Here is a 19,972-nt window from a genome sequence, read left to right as displayed (position 1 = left end):
TGTTGGGCCACTAGTAGGTGCTGTTGTTACCTTAACCAACCAAACTATTTGCCCGAATTGCATGAAAATTTCCGGGGTGATTTGTCGTCATACTATATATATATATATATATATATATATATATATATATATATATATATATATATATATATATATATATATATATATATATATATATATATATATATATATATATATATATATAATTTTTCAAAAAGGTCTTATCGCATCACATCTTAACTTCATATCCTTATAGAAAACCGTACCGGAGGTTATAAACACATTATTTTGTGGTGTTAGCAAGCTTGTATTAGCACGTAAGAACTTTATTTGAAGTTGGCATTTTGTCCTACAACCTTACTCCATGGTAAACTTAAGAAAAACTGTCTTTTTCTGTAAGATACTAACCAATACTCATAGAAGCATCATTACACCGTTACCTTTCTTAACTTGCTCAAACAATATGAGCTCAGACCACAATGCGTTGTGCTCTACTGTTCCTCCCGTCACCATCGGGGGCGCTGTCGCAAATACACTCCTAGAGGTCGTAATTCGGAGCCTGAAAAAAAGAAAAGAAAAAAAAGACCAATGTGGTCGTTTGAGTCGGAGGGCTTGTTGGTTCCTTGGCTTCTTAATAAAAACATTTGGAACAAAATGTAAAAATGTATTTTACAATATTTCAATAGAATGTCTAACTATTTACAGTCAAACAACATAACATCAACAAAACATCACACAACAAAGCATAAATCAAAAAGTGCAAAACAAATACCAAACGCAGCATCCAGGTTACAGTTGTGTCCAACTTCAAAATAAACTCAGTCAGTAGATTGAATTCTGTAATATAATGATTCATCTGCATAATGATAGCAGTTACAGGCATCTTTAGGAAATATGAACAGGCTTACTGTCTGCTTGAGTGTTCCAGCAAAATGCATAATGAAGAATAAATAAATAAAAACTGAAAATAACGCACCACAAAAATATGAAGATGCTGCATTGTCCATGCCGTGACGTCACTCCCTCCTCCAAACACCGACCTCCTGGAGTTTGTTTTTCCAATGGCGCAAGATTCTAAACACAGTAAATATGTCACTATTGGAGAACGCCTCTAACAAAGGCAATTATGCCTTTTACTGTTATATTTTGTCAAAAATAATACAATTTTAATGAAAAATGGTGTCATGAGCACTTTAATGTTCCACAACTTTCACAAAACTATTAAAAAATGCAAGAATCCAACAAAACTCCTCTATCGTCTCTGGTTTAAACTTTTTTATTGTCAGATTTAAAAAAAAAAAAAAACACAATACAAAAGTCCAGTCACGTAATGCACCATTTTCTCCAACCCCCTACATATACCCCCCCACACGCAGTACTTTTAGTAAAATAGTAAAAATGCAATAGTAAAAAAAACCAAGATGCTGCATACTTGCATATGTACACTCGTATTTATGCATATGAGAGAATTTAAACAAGAAACGAAATACAAAGTAGATTTCTAGATATGTACATTGAAGCATCACACAAATAGTATTTCCACATATCGATCTACCTATGGAAACATCCAATCGCAGCTTTAACTCACTGGCACAGGGAATCTCAGTGCGGCGGACAGACAGAAGAGCAGCAGCACTATGCGATTGTGATCAATTATAAAAGGTCAAGTCGAGCACAGCTTGACGATGAGTTGACTCTTTTCAAGGCTTCATTCCAGGACTCATCAGAGAAAATCATCTGTAACTCCTCCTGCACACAGTCCTGGTTTTGTCAACAGCAGACTCGTCTCCTGTCAACAGAAGATTCTAAAAGTAGGAAACATGGCCCCAAGGCAGGACGCTTTCCTCCAATAGTAGGTCGACGCCGCTGGGTGGGGGGCTCTGTGGAAACTGAGTGAGTTCTGACGAAATCGTGCAGTTGAAAGTATTTAAGAAAGTCAGTGTGGCGGGGTTCGCTCCCGTTCAAAGAACAACCACCGTAATTCCAAATGGCAAGTCGACTTTTTCCTTTTATTGTCCCCCAAACAGTGCAGGTGCTCGATATTTACAGTGAGAAAAAATATTTACAATAAGAACAGAAAACATAACCATGATCCCAGCTCTTCCTTTAGCTGGGTCGGTAAGAAAAAACAGTTCTATTCGAGTCGTGTTGCTCTACAGTGCAACTTCCAGTAATGACTCCCGTCTGCAGCTTTGCCTACTGCTCTTATACCGTTATGCCCCTCCCCGGGGTGTGATTGAGTCCTCTGCACCAATCATAATTTCATAACACAAACAATAATCACATCCTACTTTTAGGACACTTCATTTTTCTAATAAAATGAACAAAAACATTCTCCAAATAAAGTCACGAAATACTTCCCTTTATAAACAAAAATTAATAGTTAAACCAAACACCAAATGATCACATGACCCCAAAGTCCCGCTCAGGCTTCGTTATAAACCCGGGGGTTATCTCCACCCCCGTCTTGCCTGTCACCATCTCCGCCGCGTCATGTCACCTGGTAAGGGTTGTGTGTGTGTGTGTGTGTGTGTGAGGATGTTTGAATGTATGCGCAGGTAAAACATAGCCAGTCCAAGTGTGCACCCCTGGCTGACTATGCTAACAGGTGGGGAACGAAAGATGAATTCAGTGAATGATGTCAAGCGAAATACGGAGGGGAATGAGGAAATGAGTGTGGCGTGTATCGTGGTGTGCCGTCTGCTACGCAGAGTGTGTGTGTGTGTGTGTGTGTGTGTGTGTATGCGTTCGGGTGTCACTGCGCGTTCACTGACCGAGGGTCTCCGCTGCCTGCGTAACAGCAGGGCGGCGTGCGGGCGAGCGCGTGCTTGTGTTTGTTGCCCCGTTGCTGATGGAGCCGCTCCATCACAGTCAGATTTGGTCAGCATATGAGTTTTGCATAAATGATAAAAGCTCGCGAACTGGTTGTCCAAATCTAGATTTTGTAGGTGCTGAAGTCGTTAATCTGGAGTTGATTCTAGCAGGAAAAAATAGGTGGTTATTAGAAATAGGAGTCATCTGGGCTGAGGAGTACCACCCACAGTGGTGTCTAGTCTGGACCCACATTTTTAAAGTAACAGTGTCAATAGGATTAGATGAAGACTGGGAGGGAGTCGATGGCAGAGGACTGCATGTCAGAGTTTACGGTGAAGAAGAGGAACACGAATCTGCTTCAATTTGGTACAATTTGTCCTGTGGTACGGTGCAACAAGCCCACCATGTTTTGTTTCTCTGAAGCAAGGATTTACCAATTCTCACGTCTCCCCGTCCATATAAATGATGACATAACGCTGTGGATACGACTAAACATTGATCTGGAAAGAAAGAGTGGGAAGCTTGAATGAAAGTGGAAGATTCTCCTCTGTAGGTCAGATTATCCAGATTATGTCAGCGCAGTAAGATTTCGCTCCCGTAGTAACTTAATGCCTTGGTAATCCTCTGTCGTCTCTGAGGACAATGTACCTGCCTCAATTGTTCAGGTCAGCATAAAGATGTTTATCTATCTTAGAAAATTCCTCAATCATTTTTCCACAAGCGTCTTCGTTCTTTTTCAGCACCATGTCGATCAGTGCTTTTGCAGCAACTCTAGAATCTGGCATGATGTTAAGGTGATGGTATTCCTGCTCATTTATCACATCTTCATGCAGAAGTCTATTCATCAGTGAATCTAAATTAGGCTTTGATATTCTATCAATAAACCCTTCCCGCATACCGAACAGCTTCCTCTTCATTGGTTCTTGTCGATCTTGTGTTCCTGAATCAGGACCTGTATAACAAGGCATCAAATAATCTCATTTAGTCGTCAGTCAAAAACCATAACAAGAACTCAACTAGTTTGTTATCAACTTTGAACATTGTACAAATGGAGATGATGGAATCACAATGGAGCGTTGGTGTTCAGGCATGTGTTGAGGTTGGAGCCACTCAATTTATTTGAATAAGAAGTTTCCTGAATCAAATGCAGTAAAGTTTATACAAACCAGAAAGAACCGTTGAGGTTTAGCAGGAGAAGAAAGCGAACTATCTTGAAGAGTAGATCTGACACAGCGGTGCTTGGTACATATAAATGTTGACACGACATGAACAATAATAATGTGGAGTGGAGTCTACATGTTCTTTCTGTACCTGCCCAAAGAAACTCAGTCTCACTGTGAACAGTGTTGCTCACCTGAGCCATCAGGTAGACGGGGGGTCGTGGTGGGTTCACTGCCTGCAGGTGGAACCGACACCAGAGTTTTGTACTGACATTTAAAGAGGTGAGTGGACCTTTAAAAACTAATTGTAAGACAGTCAAACTTTCTTTACCAGTCAGCTTCATGATATATTCCCACACAGTGTCATCCTGGTATTTGACCATCACAGTGGCGTCCTTGGTTTCCCTCGTCAGCCGAATTTCAAAGTTTGGGTGGAGAACTTTTCCAAAGCTTGAGTCAAATCGTGAGCCCAGCTGCGTTTGGAAAAAAGTACTGACTTCATGCCACGTTGGGTGTGGGAGCACATCTGCCAGTGTTTCAAATACTCACCCGAGGTTGTACCAAGGTTGACTCAGGACACTGAAGGGTGTAAGTGCGTCTTCCAATCAGCTCACAGGAAGAAGTGGCCTGAATGTACTCAGCATTTCTTTGTTGAGATTTTACCTTCAGGAGAAGAACAATGAGGGTTTAAACATCCAGGATGCTTTATTAAAGCGCTTATGCACCAAAAGCACAGTCATCTTTAACTTGCATTAACTAAACAATGGAGCCATGGGGGGGGGGTCAATGTTCATGGTGAATGCCAGGTGGTGGAGGTGGAAGTGTGGAGGTTGAGGCTGGAGAGTTGATGTAGAGTGACACCAGTGGAGCAGAACAGATCCAGTGTATGGCCTCGGCTGTGAGTGGGGAAGTTGATGTGCTGCGTGAAATAGAGACTGTAGGAGTTCTAGAAACTCTGGCAGATTTGCAGTTGCTGTTATGGATATGAAAATTGAAATCTCCTAGGAGGAGAACAGATGGTGATGTGGTCAGGATGAGGTTCGTGAATGTATGAGTACCCCTGTGGGTGTGGCTTGGTTTGATGACAAATAGTCCAGGGGTTTGAGCAGGTTTCAGTGATGCAGAGAAAGTCCAGTTTATTGTCCGTGATGAATTCATTTAGTATGGGGCTTTTATTGTTTAGAGATCGGGTGTTGAGTCAAGCCAGATGACGCTGCTTACCGATTGGTTGGGAGGACTGAGGAAACGTGTGTGTGTGTGTGTGTGTGTGTGTGTGTGTGTGTGTGTGTGTGTGTGCCTTTTGGGTGCCTGCGCAGACCGAGTCAATTATGCCCCCGACTCAAGAGGACATAACAAGTAACAGTAAATTGTAATAACAAGTAGAAACAGTAAGAATACTTTCATAACCATGTTGAGAAGTTTCTCAGGTTTTGCTGTTAAGAACTGACTGAGACCTCTTACCTCCTCCGGGGGGACGTTCTTTGGCAGCAAGAAGACGTTGACTTTTTGAATGTCCTCAGTCCAGGTCGGACGGTGGAACAGCAGTGCCTGACTACTTATTGGTCTTTGAATGTTTAGAATCCCTGTGAGGAAATTTATTACGAGGCCATAAACAGAAAAGTGACTGACATCCACAACAACATGAGTGTCGTTTATCTCCAGTGGTTCAAGGAAGCTCATTCCTTCATCGCTCATGTGGACTGCAGACAGGCCATGAGGAAGTGCAGCTGCAAAAACAAGGACATTTTAAATCCACGTCGTGTCAAATCCCAAAGGTTTGCACACCAAGTCTTTCAATTACTATCATGATGCAGGTTGTCAACGCCAGGCGAGACATACTTACCGGGGTTTAGTTCACAGTGCAGGAGGTGCAGCTGTGACACAGCTTTGGTAGTGCCCTCGATATTAAACAAGGGACCTGCAGGGAGCTTTCCAGATGCTTGGAGGAGGTCCTCATCCCACTCAATTATCTTGTACAACAACTCTCCCCCTCCAGTCATTGTAAAGCCAAGCCCAGTCAGCGGACACAGGAACACACCTGGACCCAGGCCTCTGAACCTGTGCAGCACAACTCCAGGGTTAAAATAAAATTTAAGCCAGGAGCTATGTGGAATGATGTCATGTGAAAAGAGAAAACAATATATGTACGAGTGCAAGTTTGATTACCTGTAAGAAATACTCCCGGGCTCATCAAATACTTCAAAAGTAAAGCATGAGGGAGCCTGAAATTTTCACAAAAAACAAAATTTGTTTTCCAAGAATTTAATGATATGAATGAATGCAATATATCAGCTCAGTGACTGTTTATTCATTTATTTGTGATTCTAATACTGCTGGGTTCACAACAGATGTCATCATGAACATGTGAAGAATAACTGAAATCCACTCAAGCTCATTCTTCACTAATTTATCAGTGTCATGGAGGTTAGAAGAGCAGAACTCTGTATGAAGCAAATCTGTTCTCACCTTGTCCACCTCTGGCTCCTCCAGCTGGGTGTTTCCTCTGCTGGAATCCAGTTTAAGGTGTGATTCTTCTGATGGCGGGATAATGGGAGGCAACAATACCTTTTTTAAATAATTGAACTATCAGCTGCATAAAGTAGCTTAACATGAAAGATTTTCAAGGAAAATAGATTTTTCCCAAAGCTGTCTTTGAGTGTAGAACTTAAATAAAAGTACCAACATGTGGTTTAGAGTGGTTACCAATGGATTACTGAGTACTTACCCTCGGCTGATGGACATGATGATGACTGTGTAGCAGGTAACTTTGATGGTACATCCTGAAGATCCTGTCCACTGAATTAAAAAACAAAAGGAGAATAAGAGATGTAAGTGTTGTTCTATTTACAATGTGTGTCCATCTTCACTTGGATATCCACAGAAGTGAATTCACCTCTACGCTGCGACTGTGGCTCAGACAGCTTCCCTTTTAGTACAAAGACATGATTAATTAATACATGCAGAATGCTGTGTGGTACTGATATATATATATATATATTTTTTTTTTAACTGCATTTGGAAACACACAAGTCCAAGACTTTGCACAATGCCAGAAGCAAAGCCTCCAACATGCTTACTTCATTCAAAGCTACCTTTGATTACTACATCACTTCTGTAGTTTTTCTTGAACATGTCCTCATTTTTTTTAAATAACATGCTGGAATTCGATTAAAAATCAACACATATATATCTGTTTCATGACTGGATATGTCGACCTGATAGGTCTTTCAGTTTATTGTGATTTTTGAATGTCTTTTGTCACTGATAGGCAGTAATCCTGTGTCGTCCAGCACGCTGCCCGGGTACCAGACCAGGTTGCCGCAAACATGGACGAGAGGACTGTTGTGGATTACAGGTATGTCACGTGATTTCTCCCTTGTCAACTGGCATTAGGTTTTAGGAATCGGCCTCTTCCTACAACGTAAGTGTTGGAGGAGCCCCGGCCGGAGCCTGTACGAACTGCCTGGTGAGAATGCTCTTGTTAATAAATACTATAACTATCTCAGGTCTGTTGTCCTTAGCGCGTCACAGTTTTGGAGCATGCAGGATACCTGGAGAATATTTAATAAAAGGATCAATACATTTTAGACGGGGACCACCCCGGAGAAGTCCTGAAATATCAGTATTTTTTGATGTGGCCAGGATCGCTCCGGATCAATAAATTGGATCCATTGACATCTCCAGCAGAACAAATCATTTCTTGTCTGAGACAACAATTCTGTCCCAATCGGCTCCGTTGGCGGCATGTTTTGCTTTCCACCAAGCAGGCCGCCTTACTGCTTTACTAAACTGTGATTTGGTTTTGTGAGACTCTCGTGACAATGACGCACGAGCGGCACAACGTCAGCGGTAAACAGCAACAACAATATGGAGCGCAGGAGAGAGCAGGACCCAGCAGCATTTAATACTCTGAAGTAACGGCGTTACTTCGAGTTCGACTCTGTAAAAGGTGACAAACACATGAGTGTTCACTGTGCACTCTGCGTGAGAAAAACACTTTTATCTACAGCCACAAATTCCACCTCAAACTTGAGCAAGCAGTTGGCAAGATGGCAAGATGGCAAGCTGGACCACCTCCACCTCCACCACCTCACCCCAGACCCCCTCCACCAACCCCACTTCACCCCGGACACCCCAACCTCACCCCAGACCCCTCCACCACCACCACCTCACCCCTGGATGCCCTCCACCACCTCCACCACCACCACCTCACCCCAGACCCCCTCCACCAACCCCACTTCACCCCGGGTTCAGGTTTTTCATCACGTTTTTGAAAAGTAACCAAGTAAAGTAATTGCAGAATATCCAAACCTGTGGTAATAATAATAATGATGATGCTGATAATAATAATATGATAAATGGCTTGGAAACAAACTGTTCAATGGAGAGATTACCTTGTTGCAGCAGCACCAGAAAGCATCTCCTAGATTAAAAAAAAATTCAAAAATACAGAGATTTGGTCAGAAACTTGCTGCTTCATTTCTCTCGGGTCACGACTGCAAAGCATCTCTCTATTTCTTTGATCTGAATCCAATTCCCAAGAGGTCTATCAATAATTCAAATGTATTAACTGTTCTGTCCTCACCTCTGTAGTCAGCTCTGTCCTCAGCCTTTTCAGTGGCCTCTCTTTGCCTGGACTTTCTGAGACAAAGAAGCTGCTATCTGATGAAAAAAAGACAATGTAAAATGCAGGAGATGAACTCAATCATTTATCAATGCATTCATCATTAAAGGGAACATTTCTGATTGCAGCTGCTGACGTGAATAGGGCCATCCTCTTGGCTGACATCAGAAATGTCCTCACAAAGACCCATAAACCAGAACAGGTGTGTGTAATACTGATCAATAGGTTTGAAAAATGTTCACACGCTGAGCGTCAGCAGGAACTTGTAGAGCTGCTGTGAACGTTTCATGTCAGTGAACAGACAAACAACTACAAAATAGAATATTAAAACCCAAATAAACACTGCCCCATAGTGCAGATGTGTACCTGGCGCTACTTTCCTTTGGTCTGAATAAAACCTTTATAATTTCATTGTTGGACAGCTCCAGTCTGTTCAGAAAATTAAATACAACATTTCTGATAATAGCATTAAGAGGACAGGTTATTTATCACAGTTGACTGACACAAAGAGACGGTGGATTATTTTAAAATTGTGTATTGTCTCTATTTAAATTATTTAAGGTTCTTTACAATACAATGGTAAAAATAGGAAAAAATAGTTTATTGCATTTGAAAGGGAATATTTGCATTATTATGATACATTATCATTACATTCGTGGTTAATTTGGTCACAAAAATGTTAATATTGTTTCTTGGTAATAGTTTGTGGGACAATATATCGTCCAGCAAGATTTCTTTCTCTCTCTCTCTCTCTCTCTCTCTCTCCCTCTCCCTCCCTCCCTCCACGTTTTATTCCAGAATACACACCTTCACTGTCACTGTCGTCCCTCGGTAAGCTGGTTCTCACCCTGTGGGGTAAAAACTGTGAATTAATACCCAACCAGTCATTTTATAAAAAAAGAAAGATCAGATGTGAACCACAATCATGCAGGTGACGATGCATCTGTCCATTACTCCCTCTGCCAGGCCTGCTTCAATATCAGTATGAACATTTCAAACTGAGAACTCTGCTTTATTTCTCTACCAATGGAACCAACATTTACATCTGATTTCCCTCAGACGTTACATGTTGCAGCTCCGTCACTTCCACTGCTCGTGCAGAATTAAAAAAAAAAACTAAACATTTTTGATGAGTCAGGAGGACTTCTATTTCTTCATCTTTGAAACCATTTCTGTGAATGAACACTGCCTCAGAGCTGAGAGCTCCCGTTGACAGGTGTGCTCATGCTGAATGAACGTCATAAGTGCAATACAACAATACAAGTCCAATAATCTGACATCATTTGAATTCTTCACTCCACATCAGTTTAGCACGTTGATACTAAACAAAATTCCACATCTCACTGACCTCAAAATCTCTCCAATGCCTGAACTGATCTTAAGTTCATTCAGCATCGTCGTTACTTCAAAGCTGAAGTCATTTCCCTGGAGGTCCAGCTCAACCAGAGGAACTGGACTTTTCTTCAGAGCATCGATCAGAACATCACAGCCTTCATCTGTGACTTTACAGCGAGCCAACCTGTCAAGACAGAGAGCGAGAGAAGGACGTGGACAAAAACTGTTCTCTCAATTCAGCAGGTACAAAAATGAGTTGTCTTACCTCAGAATGCTCAGTTTACAGTTTGGACTACTCAAACCAACAGACAGACACTCTATTCCTTGATCTCTGAGACTGTTGTGACTCAGGTCGAGCTCTTGAAGACGACAGGATGAGGACATCAGAAGGTTATTCAAATTGTTACAACTCTTCCCTGACAAATGGCAAGAAGTCAGCCTGAAAGGAGAAAACAAAAGCAACGAGCCGTTAGTCATTCTTTTGCCACATTAAAAAACCCTAGACTCCAATGAATTGGTATTTATTCTAACAAGTTTGAACACTTGACATTATTTAACACACATCCAGGCTTTTCTATGAGTTTCTCACTCTGCAGTGCTCACATATGTGGCTGTAAACATTTTGAGTTATGTCTTCTGGGACTTTTATTGTATTGAGTGTAGTTCTACTTTATTCAGCTTTTATAACAGATGAATTGTATGTTTCAGTTTATTCTGGAACCCAAACCCTGGAGCACAATAAACAGGTAGGCTGTGATGGTACACATACAGCCGATTACAAAAACACCTGAAACTGTTTCAGTTACCGAACTGTGGTAATTATTGCAAGTGCCAACATCACAAGGTAAAGAAGCAGCAGTCTGGTCACTTCTGTCTGTTCCTGAAGACAAGAGATTAAATAATGATCTGCATTTGTTAAGTGTTTAGCGTGCTCGGCTTTTTACTTTCCTACATTGATCCATGCATTTGTGGGATGAGCAGCAGAGCTGAACATGAACATTGCACTTGTGAATATGCCAACGTCATTCTGAAACTAAATAGAAAACATATTGTCCCTCCATTAATTTGTCACCAAACACTCCAAATGAACATTTACTTTTCTGCTCTTGCTTCCTTCACCAATCAGGAGGGTGATGATGAGTATATTACTTCATTATTATAACTGCTGCTACGAAACAATAAAAAAAAACCACATAAATCTGATCAATAACACCTGTTTAGAAACTTATTTTTTTTAAACGTCGTATGTGACAAAACACAAACTTACTTCAGCCTTTCGAGTCTGCAGCTCTCATCCATCAGTCCATCACACAGGTAGCTCATTCCTACGTCCCCCAGCCTGTTTTCACTCACGTCCAGCTCTTTGAGATGGGACGGATTGCGCTTAATTACATCACGCAGACGGGCAAAACTGTCTCCCGAAAGGTCACAGTACACAATCCTGTAAATGAAAAAATCCTGGACTCCAATGATTTGGTATTTATTCCAACAAGCTTGAACACTTGACATTATTTAACACACATTCAGGCTATGAGTTTCTCACTCTGCAGAGCTCACATATGTGGCTGTAAACATTTTGAGTTATGTCTTCTGGGACTTTTATTTCGGTCATGGCATCGATGTGAGAAACAGAGTGCAGCTCTACTTTATTCAGCTTTTATAACAGATGAATTGTTGAGCTTTTGCTGGAATAATAAAAGACTTTTGCAGATATTCCAGAATAATGTTACATGAAGAGAAATTGTTTCCCACTTGAAGAAAGACACAAGAAACTCGAAGGCGACTTCTCATGCTGATGATGAGGTAATGACATTTAAATTGAGATTACAAAGACATGAACATTCTATTAACTTTGGTAATTATTGTGGGTGATAATGAGTATATTACTTCATTATTATAACTGCTGCTAAGAAACAATCAAACAAACACATAAATCTGATCAATAACACCTGTTTAGAAACTTATTATTTAAACACAGTATGTGACAAAACACAAACTTACTTCAGCCTTTCGAGTCTGCAGCTCTCATCCATCAGTCCATCACACAGGGATCTCATTCCTACGTCGCCCAGCCTGTTTTCACTCACGTCCAGCTCTTTGAGATGGGACGGATTGCGCTTAATTGCATCACGCAGACGGGCACAACTGTCTCCCGAAAGGTCACAGTTCACAATCCTGTAAATGTAGATAATAGGTGAGGATTCAACAGAAGCAGCCATGGAGGTAACTGTGACTGGAGTTTCAATCGCCATCAACCTGCAGCTTCAGAAAAACTCCATGAGTTGGTGTTCGTGGTACTTTTACCTGATAAAAACCTGCATGTTCAATGACGGCGTTCTGTTAATTTATACTAGCTTAACTGTCATAACCTGTGATAAAGACGTTGTGTCTAAGTAATGATTCCTGCTCCTCCAGAACGAAATAATCATGTTTTATAATCACAGGTATGTTGGAGGAGGTAACATCCCAGAGTGAGACCAGAGATGAAATGATTGGAGGTTGTATGGCTGTTGTGTTTGATAATCATGTGCAGAATAACTTCAGTCTCAGGTATAGAACCATTGGAAAAGCAGCCTTGGGTGGTGGTCACTCAGCCTCACCAAAATACTGGAAAAGAGACTCCAGCTGGTGGTCAAACCTCCGATTGAGGAGGAACGATGTGAATATGATCTGGCGATGGCAGTGAACCAGCTTTTGATCTCTAGCAGATTATCTGGGAGACATGAGAGTTTGACAATCGTGTCCACATGTGTTTTAAAGTTGGAGAAGTGTTGGGGGAGGCGGCCTGCTGCAGGCTCTCCGGTCTCTGTACTCCCGGGGTAAGAGGTGCAATAAGTAAACTTACCTGAGAGTCCTGATTCTGCAGTGTTGATTTCCCAAAGCGTCACATAACAGATGCAGTTTTGTCTGACGTGGGAATGTGACGTCAGTCAGGTGCAGCTCTCTCAGAAAGGACGGGTTTGCCTCCAGAGCTGAGGTCAGTGCAGAACAGCATCTCTCTGACAACATTCCATCAGTCAGTCTAAATAAAGACAAAATCCCTCAAATTCATCATAAAACTAAAATAACAAAGATGATTTTCCACCACAAAGTTTAGTGGTCTAATGTTAATTGGACAGAATATCAACATTTTTTTAAATCTCACACTTTAAAAGGGCGGCTGCTTGTTTCCTGCCAAACCAACAGACTGAGAACTCGTATGTCCTCCGTCCTTGTGTGTAATTGTGTCGTGAACTTTGCATGAAAAAGACGCCCATGGTGGTCGTATAGAACTCTTTTCGTCTACTGTATTGCGACTGGTGACTGGCGCTTACTGCAGAAGACGACAGCATTTCACACAAATGTTTTTTATGAACAAATACTGAATAAAGAAAGTCTGACCTGAGAATCTCCACGGCACAGTCTGGACTCTCCAGTTTAACACAGAACTGCTTCATTTCTTCTGACGTCATCTGATACAGCTTGATAGAGATTTCATTCGGTCCTGGTTTGTGGTATTCCACTTGTAAAGACCTGAAAGTGCAGATGTCGATTGTTTCACAGGTGCTGGATTGTAAATAGGCAGAGGCGTTGGGCTTTTCCCACCTAATATTTAAGAAACTTATCTGCAGAAGCACCACTGCAAACATTTCTCTCTCACTCCACCAGCCACAAGGTGGCAGTGTTGTAATCTTTTCTCTGTTCTGCCTTTCAAGAATCCAGTCAAGAAGAAATTATTGTGTTTCAGAAGTCAAACTAGGTTGGAATTCCAATGTGTTTTAGTTTTTTTTTACAAACCTCTCAAATAACCGTCTACTACCCGGTAATATTCAAAACGTCAGGACTTTGGTATTTCTGTTTTCAGTTTGTGGCGTGAATCTGTGGAACAGACTGAACATGGAACTTGAGGAATTTCCAAACTATTAAAACAGAGGTATGAATAAATGATTTTCAAACAATACATGAGTGAACAAAGTGTTCGTCTGAGAATATTCTACACTGGGTGCAAACAATCATAAAAAAATGGTGTTTGTAAAGTCTATAAAAGTATATTTGTGTGTTTAAGTGTATAAGAGTATCGGCGGTGTGCTTCAGTATATGGAACGGTAGGTGTATAAGTGACCCTGACAACATTTTACATTTTAACAGTTTTTAACTTCAGTAGCACAAAGAATATCGCTGCAAGGAGAAATGTCATTAAACTCATTTAAAAATAATATTAAAATACAATAATTTCTTGGACACTTAATGCATTTTGATTGAATGATCTTAACTTACAGTCATTCCTTGAGCGTTTTGTGTTGAATCTCATGTACATCGTGAAGTAATCTGTTACTATTTGGCCTTTTGGAAAAAAGGGTGACATTTATTTCTTGTGGCCTCCAGCATAACAAACTCCAGACAAAAGCCACGTCACTCTGAGTTTGTAATTTCAAGTTTGGAGACAACTGGAACGCAGTCCTACAAACTATTTGAACTCAAACTCCACAGCTCATCAGTTGAACATATTCTCAGCCTTCAGGTCCAGTAAGAGGTCAAAGTCTTGAGGAAGAGTCGAACCAAATGAGCTGAATAAACTAAATCTGTACTGTGGGGGCAGAGCAGTGGTGGTGAAGTCCTGAGGTGTGGTGTTGTTCATATTAAACTTCACTAAAAAAAAGCAATGATGAGCCAATAGTTTTGTATGAACACATGTTGTTTGGTCCACAGTGTAAACAGTGTGATCTTACTGTTCTTTAGGATGTTTGGGTTCTTTGGTGTCGAGCGCCGAAGAGGAAGATCCTCCCTCGTCTGCATCGCCACAATCACTCATCCTCTGGACTTCAGTCATCCCTGGTGGGTAATTACTGACACTGTAATAGACATATTAGTTCAATTTAAAGATGGAGAATACATTAAAACACATTTAAAACCAACCTACTACCTGATAAACAGGAAGCCCGGCCTTCTGCATTAATAGAAACAATCTCTCTACTCCACAGTCGACTCAGCAGACGATCTATCAGTGCTGTACAGACACTCATGTTGCCTCGTTGCTTCAGTCTTTGTAGAAGAAAATCAGCTTTCAGCCTCCACAACTGTGAATTTTACACTTTTATCACTGTTGTGTCAGTTATATGGACAGTCTGCCTCAGCATCTTTCTGTTATTGATTGATTAGTAGTTATTAATGAATATGTAATGTACATAAGAGAAACTGAAAAGAACATTAATATGAATTATACTGTTGACATGTTGCACACAAGTCAATGTATTCAATGTGGGGATTCTATCTACATGTATCTGTGTAGTGAGGAAAATGTAAATCATAATGAATCCCATTCCTTTCCATTGAGCCATGATTCACACATTTACTTCCTGATGAAGAGAATTTGTTTTGGAGTACATGGTTATGTTGCTTGATCATCTAGCTCGAACCCTAACCCTATCCACACTCTGTCATCTTTCATTGAGAATAACACTCAAACACATAAAGGCTCAAAACGTTGTACTTTCTCCAGGTATTTGATTTTAATCTGTAGGATTCATAACACGTCACTGGGGATTTCTCAGTGACAAACATGACGAAATACATTTCAATGTAAAAGTTTTCAATTAGTCTCCAGTGAGGACTTTCTCTGCATTACCTCACAGTATTTTGATTTTAAATTAGTTTCATTCTAAGAAACGTTTTGACCAGAAATGAGCGCCAATAAGTGAAGTTTACCGAGACGAGAACGTTTTACTTTCACTTCCGGCTCCTTTCCTCTTCCTCTTCTGGACTGTTGTTAAAAATCCCTCCTGCTCTCGTGTAACGTGTTTCCGTGGTGAAACTAAATCCTGAGAATTAACTGCAATCTGCAAACACGAAAGTTTAACTGTCGCTCTGCTGCTCACCGCGGCTTCACAGTTTTCAGGGGGGGCGGGGTGGTTAAAACAAGCGCCCCTCCTTTCTCACTTCCGCTTTGCACTGACGGAGAGACTCAGGCCGTTTTCCAATACCCATACTTGTCCATACTTGTGCTCTCGTGTACTCGTGAAACGTCATCAGTGGGAGTTCTACAAGTTCTCCTGGAGGTTCTGCTGGAGGATGCGGTGGATTCAAACTAACATTATGCACTATTGGAATCCAGAACCACTGAGGAACCTGAAGCCTGGTCCAGTGGAGAAGAGGAACTCCTCCAGATGAGGAGTGAGGATTGTTTTTGATGCTTGAATTATTACATGTATATATTTTATTCATACATGAGTTAATAACTTATTGAATTGGTAGTGTGTCATTCTTTTTGTTTAATGTCCTCCTCATAGACCTCATAATGGTTGAAATTCCTCCGAGACAATTTCTTCTTTAAAGCAGCATTACATTGTTTATCAAATAACACAGAGAAACGTTCAGTTCTATATTTTACAGTCATATACAATCATTTACAGTCTGTTGATCTCGCTGTCTTTATCCATCCATCTCCATATATTTACACATGAGTAGAGAACATGACCACATGAGGAGAGCTTCCTGTCTAGATGTCTCTCAGGTCGTTCTTCAGGAGCAGGTAGCTGGACAGTGAGTCTCGCTCGCACATCACTTCCTGCCAGGTCAGCTCTGGGCGCCCTCAGTGTCACCTGGTCGTCTCCACCATCATCCCTGGACCTCCCTCCTCCTCCTCCTCCTCCCTGGACCCTCCTCCTCCTCCTCCCTGGACCGTCCTCCTCCTCCCTGGACCTTCCTCCTCCTCCTCCTCCTCCTCCCTGGACCTTCCTCCTCCTCCTCCTCCTCCTCCTCCTCCTCCCTGGACCGTCCTCCTCCTCCCTGGACCTTCCTCCTCCTCCTCCTCCTCCCTGGACCCTCCTCCTCCTCCTCCCTGGACCGTCCTCCTCCTCCCTGGACCTTCCTCCTCCTCCTCCTCCTCCTCCCTGGACCGTCCTCCTCCTCCTCCTCCTCCTCCCTGGACCGTCCTTCTCCTCCCTGGACCTTCCTCCTCCTCCTCCTCCTCCCTGGACCTCCCTCCTCCTCCTCCTCCTCCCTGGACCTTCCTCCTCCTCCTCCCTGGACCGTCCTCCTCCTCCCTGGACCTCCCTCCTCCTCCTCCTCCTCCCTGGACCTTCCTCCTCCTCCTCCTCCTCCTCCTCCTCCTCCTCCTCCTCCCTGGACCGTCCTCCTCCTCCCTGGACCTCCCTCTCCACCTCCATGATGTCACCCGCTGCCACACACTCAGACAGCGACCAGAGGACGTCTCTCCAGGCCCTCAGAGAGACGGAGCACCGGCGGGTTTGACCTGGAGTCTGTTGGGTTTCAACCTGCCTGTCAGTTAAAATTCACATGAAAACATTTGATATATTTTGATAGAATCATGAATCAGAATTTATTATTTCCTTAGTGTTCATGATTGTGATTATTGAGATAAAGCAGGTTTCCATTACAGTGATATAATAACAACTGTGTGCTGCAGGCATGGATATAGTACTTCCTCTGTCACCCATCAGAAAGTACTTGGTGGATATAGTACTTCCTCCATCACCCAGCAGAAAGTACCTGGTAGATACAGTACTTCCTCCATCACCCAGCAGAAAGTACCTGGTAGATACAGTACTTCCTCCATCACCCAGCAGAAAGTACCTGGTAGATACAGTACTTCCTCCATCACCCAGCAGAAAGTACCTGGTAGATACAGTACTTCCTCCATCACCCAGCAGAAAGTACCTGGTGGATACAGTACTTCCTCTGTCACCCATCAGAAAGTACTTGGTGGATACAGTACTTCCTCTGTCACCCAGCAGAAAGTACTTGGTGGATACAGTACTTCCTCCATCACCCAGCAGAAAGTACTTGGTGGATATAGTACTTCCTCTGTCCCCCATCAGAAAGTACTTGGTGGATATAGTACTTCCTCCATCACCCAGCAGAAAGTACCTGGTAGATACAGTACTTCCTCCATCACCCAGCAGAAAGTACCTGGTAGATACAGTACTTCCTCCATCACCCAGCAGAAAGTACCTGGTGGATACAGTACTTCCTCTGTCACCCATCAGAAAGTACTTGGTGGATACAGTACTTCCTCTGTCACCCATCAGAAAGTACTTGGTGGATACAGTACTTCCTCCATCACCCAGCAGAAAGTACCTGGTGGATACAGTACTTCCTCTGTCACCCATCAGAAAGTACTTGGTGGATACAGTACTTCCTCCGTCACCCAGCAGAAAGTACTTGGTGGATACAGTACTTCCTCTGTCACCCATCAGAAAGTACTTGGTGGATACAGTACTTCCTCCATCACCCAGCAGAAAGTACTTGGTAGATATAGTACTTCCTCTGTCCCCCATCAGAAAGTACTTGGTGGATATAGTACTTCCTCCATCACCCATCAGAAAGTACTTGGTGGATACAGTACTTCCTCTGTCACCCAGCAGAAAGTACCTGGTAGATACAGTACTTCCTCTGTCACCCATCAGAAAGTACTTGGTGGATACAGCACTTCCTCTGTCACCCAGCAGAAAGTACCTGGTAGATACAGTACTTCCTCTGTCACCCATCAGAAAGTACTTGGTGGATACAGTACTTCCTCTGTCACCCAGCAGAAAGTACTTGGTGGATACAGTACTTCCTCTGTCACCCATCAGAAAGTACTTGGTGGATATAATACTTCCTCTGTCCCCCATCAGGAAGTACTTGGTGGATACAGTACTTCCTCTGTCACCCAGCAGAAAGTACCCAGCTGGTACCAGTACTTGCTGGTACATGGAGGATCTGTGCAGGACAAGAGCATCCTGCACAGATCCCCAGTTGCCAATGTGCACGTCAATAAGCCTCATATATTATAGAGTATTTTTTAACGACAGGTCGATGCAGGAAAGATTCTACCTTGCTGACACGTTTCAGCTTCATCTGTAGTCTTCCTCAGAGCTTCATCTGGTTGTGATGACGTGTCGGTCTTCATCAGGTGACCGGCCAGATGAGGCTCTGAGGAAGACTACAGATGAAGCTGAAACATGTCAGCAAGGTAGAATCTTCCCTGCATCGACCTGTCGTTAAAAAATACTCTATAATATCTGTGGTTAGAAAGAGATTTAGAATTTTAAAAAACAATGTCATTATTCTATGTACATAATGTTTCTAACTTGTGTTTTTACTGTTGTAGGTTCTGCTGAAGTTTATTGAATAAAATTTCCTTTATCTTCTGCTTGATATCTTTCTTTGCTCGACAGTGTAAGCCATGTGTGTATTTATGTATTTACTCTCACACAGTATAAGCCATTTATGTATTTATTCTAAAGAGAAATTACAGTTCATGATTGGAGTGCTTAACTGTAGGATGTATATTAGACAAATGTAATAGAGTACATATTAATGACATGAGCAGAAGGATGACAACAAGCAGCAGGAATGTGAAACGCTGGTTAATTAATTTAATAAACATCAGGGATCTTCAGTAAAACAGTAAAATACTAGTTTGTAGTAGAACATTTCTGATCAGCTGCTTTCATTGTTCAAGGAGATGAAGGGTAAAATAAAGGCTGTATAGGAGGTAGAAGTAATAGTAACACTGTCCTATACACAGAACTATACACTGTACTTTATACAGTACTGTACATTGTATTATACACGGTACAATACACTGTAATATACACAGTATGTATGCAACAGAAAAGGTACTATTTTACAATAATGTTCTAAAGTTTAGATCATATAAAATATCATGTACAACTCACCTTCCTGCTGAACCTGAGAGGAAACAGGTTCCTCCTCCTCCTCCTCCTCCTCCTCCTCCTCCTCAGCTTCAGGGTCCATCATCCAGCCATGACAGCCACCGCGTCATCAAGTACTCGTGTTATAAATTCTCCTTTAACGCCGATGCGTCCTCGTAAATTTGCATTTCCGCACTTCCGAGGACGCCTTGCAAGAGGCTACTCGTGACGTAGGCGAGTACACACTGGCCACTGAAAGCCCCGTTTCCACAGTCCCCCTTGGTACCCCCTTGGTACCCCCTTGGTACCCCCTTGGTAAGAATTGGAAAACGGCCTCAAATTCAAACCGGGGGACTTTTCGTCTATTCGGGGAATAATTGCATTTGATGGACGAGGTGTCA

General features: G+C 42.1%; 1 protein-coding gene across 4 annotated transcripts; it reads right to left on the bottom strand.

Moving 5' to 3' along the window:
- Positions 1 to 1,262: 1,262 nt before the first annotated feature.
- LOC308126239 (uncharacterized protein) lies at positions 1,263 to 15,772 on the bottom strand. Of its 4 annotated transcripts, none has more exons than XM_080490473.1 (20): positions 15,638 to 15,772; positions 14,643 to 14,765; positions 13,315 to 13,446; positions 12,779 to 12,955; positions 11,935 to 12,108; positions 11,201 to 11,374; positions 10,199 to 10,372; positions 9,947 to 10,117; positions 9,406 to 9,446; positions 8,560 to 8,636; positions 8,369 to 8,397; positions 6,700 to 6,770; positions 6,441 to 6,508; positions 6,141 to 6,196; positions 5,818 to 6,032; positions 5,436 to 5,701; positions 4,524 to 4,637; positions 4,306 to 4,447; positions 4,169 to 4,210; positions 1,263 to 3,766 (listed from the first exon to the last, which is right to left on the bottom strand). In XM_080490473.1, the coding sequence occupies exons 2-20, from the start codon at positions 14,741 to 14,743 to the stop codon at positions 3,468 to 3,470; spliced, it is 2,523 nt and encodes an 840-aa protein (XP_080346599.1). In that variant the 5' UTR covers positions 14,744 to 14,765; positions 15,638 to 15,772; the 3' UTR covers positions 1,263 to 3,467. The 4 variants fall into 4 exon arrangements, with proteins under 4 accessions (XP_080346599.1, XP_080346598.1, XP_080346601.1 ...); XM_080490472.1 differs by having other exon boundaries at positions 15,619 to 15,768; XM_080490475.1 differs by having other exon boundaries at positions 6,441 to 6,505; positions 15,619 to 15,768.
- Between the last annotated feature and the right edge of the window lie 4,200 nt (positions 15,773 to 19,972).

Source organism: Lipophrys pholis (genome assembly GCF_963383615.2).
Source record: "Lipophrys pholis genome assembly, chromosome: 21".
In the NCBI taxonomy this organism is placed as follows: Eukaryota; Metazoa; Chordata; class Actinopteri; order Blenniiformes; family Blenniidae; genus Lipophrys; species Lipophrys pholis.
This window is presented reverse-complemented; position numbering and strand designations above follow the sequence as displayed.

Coding starts and splice junctions, on each gene's coding strand:
- LOC308126239 (XM_080490473.1), bottom strand. CDS start 14,743: ATGACTGAAGTCCAGAGGATGAGTGATTGTGGCGATGCAGACGAGGGA. Junction 10,118..10,198: donor TGTAAACTGAGCATTCTGAG/GTAAGACAACTC, acceptor CTGTCTTGACAG/GTTGGCTCGCTGTAAAGTCA. Junction 8,398..8,559: donor GGACAGAGCTGACTACAGAG/GTGAGGACAGAA, acceptor TTTTTAATCTAG/GAGATGCTTTCTGGTGCTGC.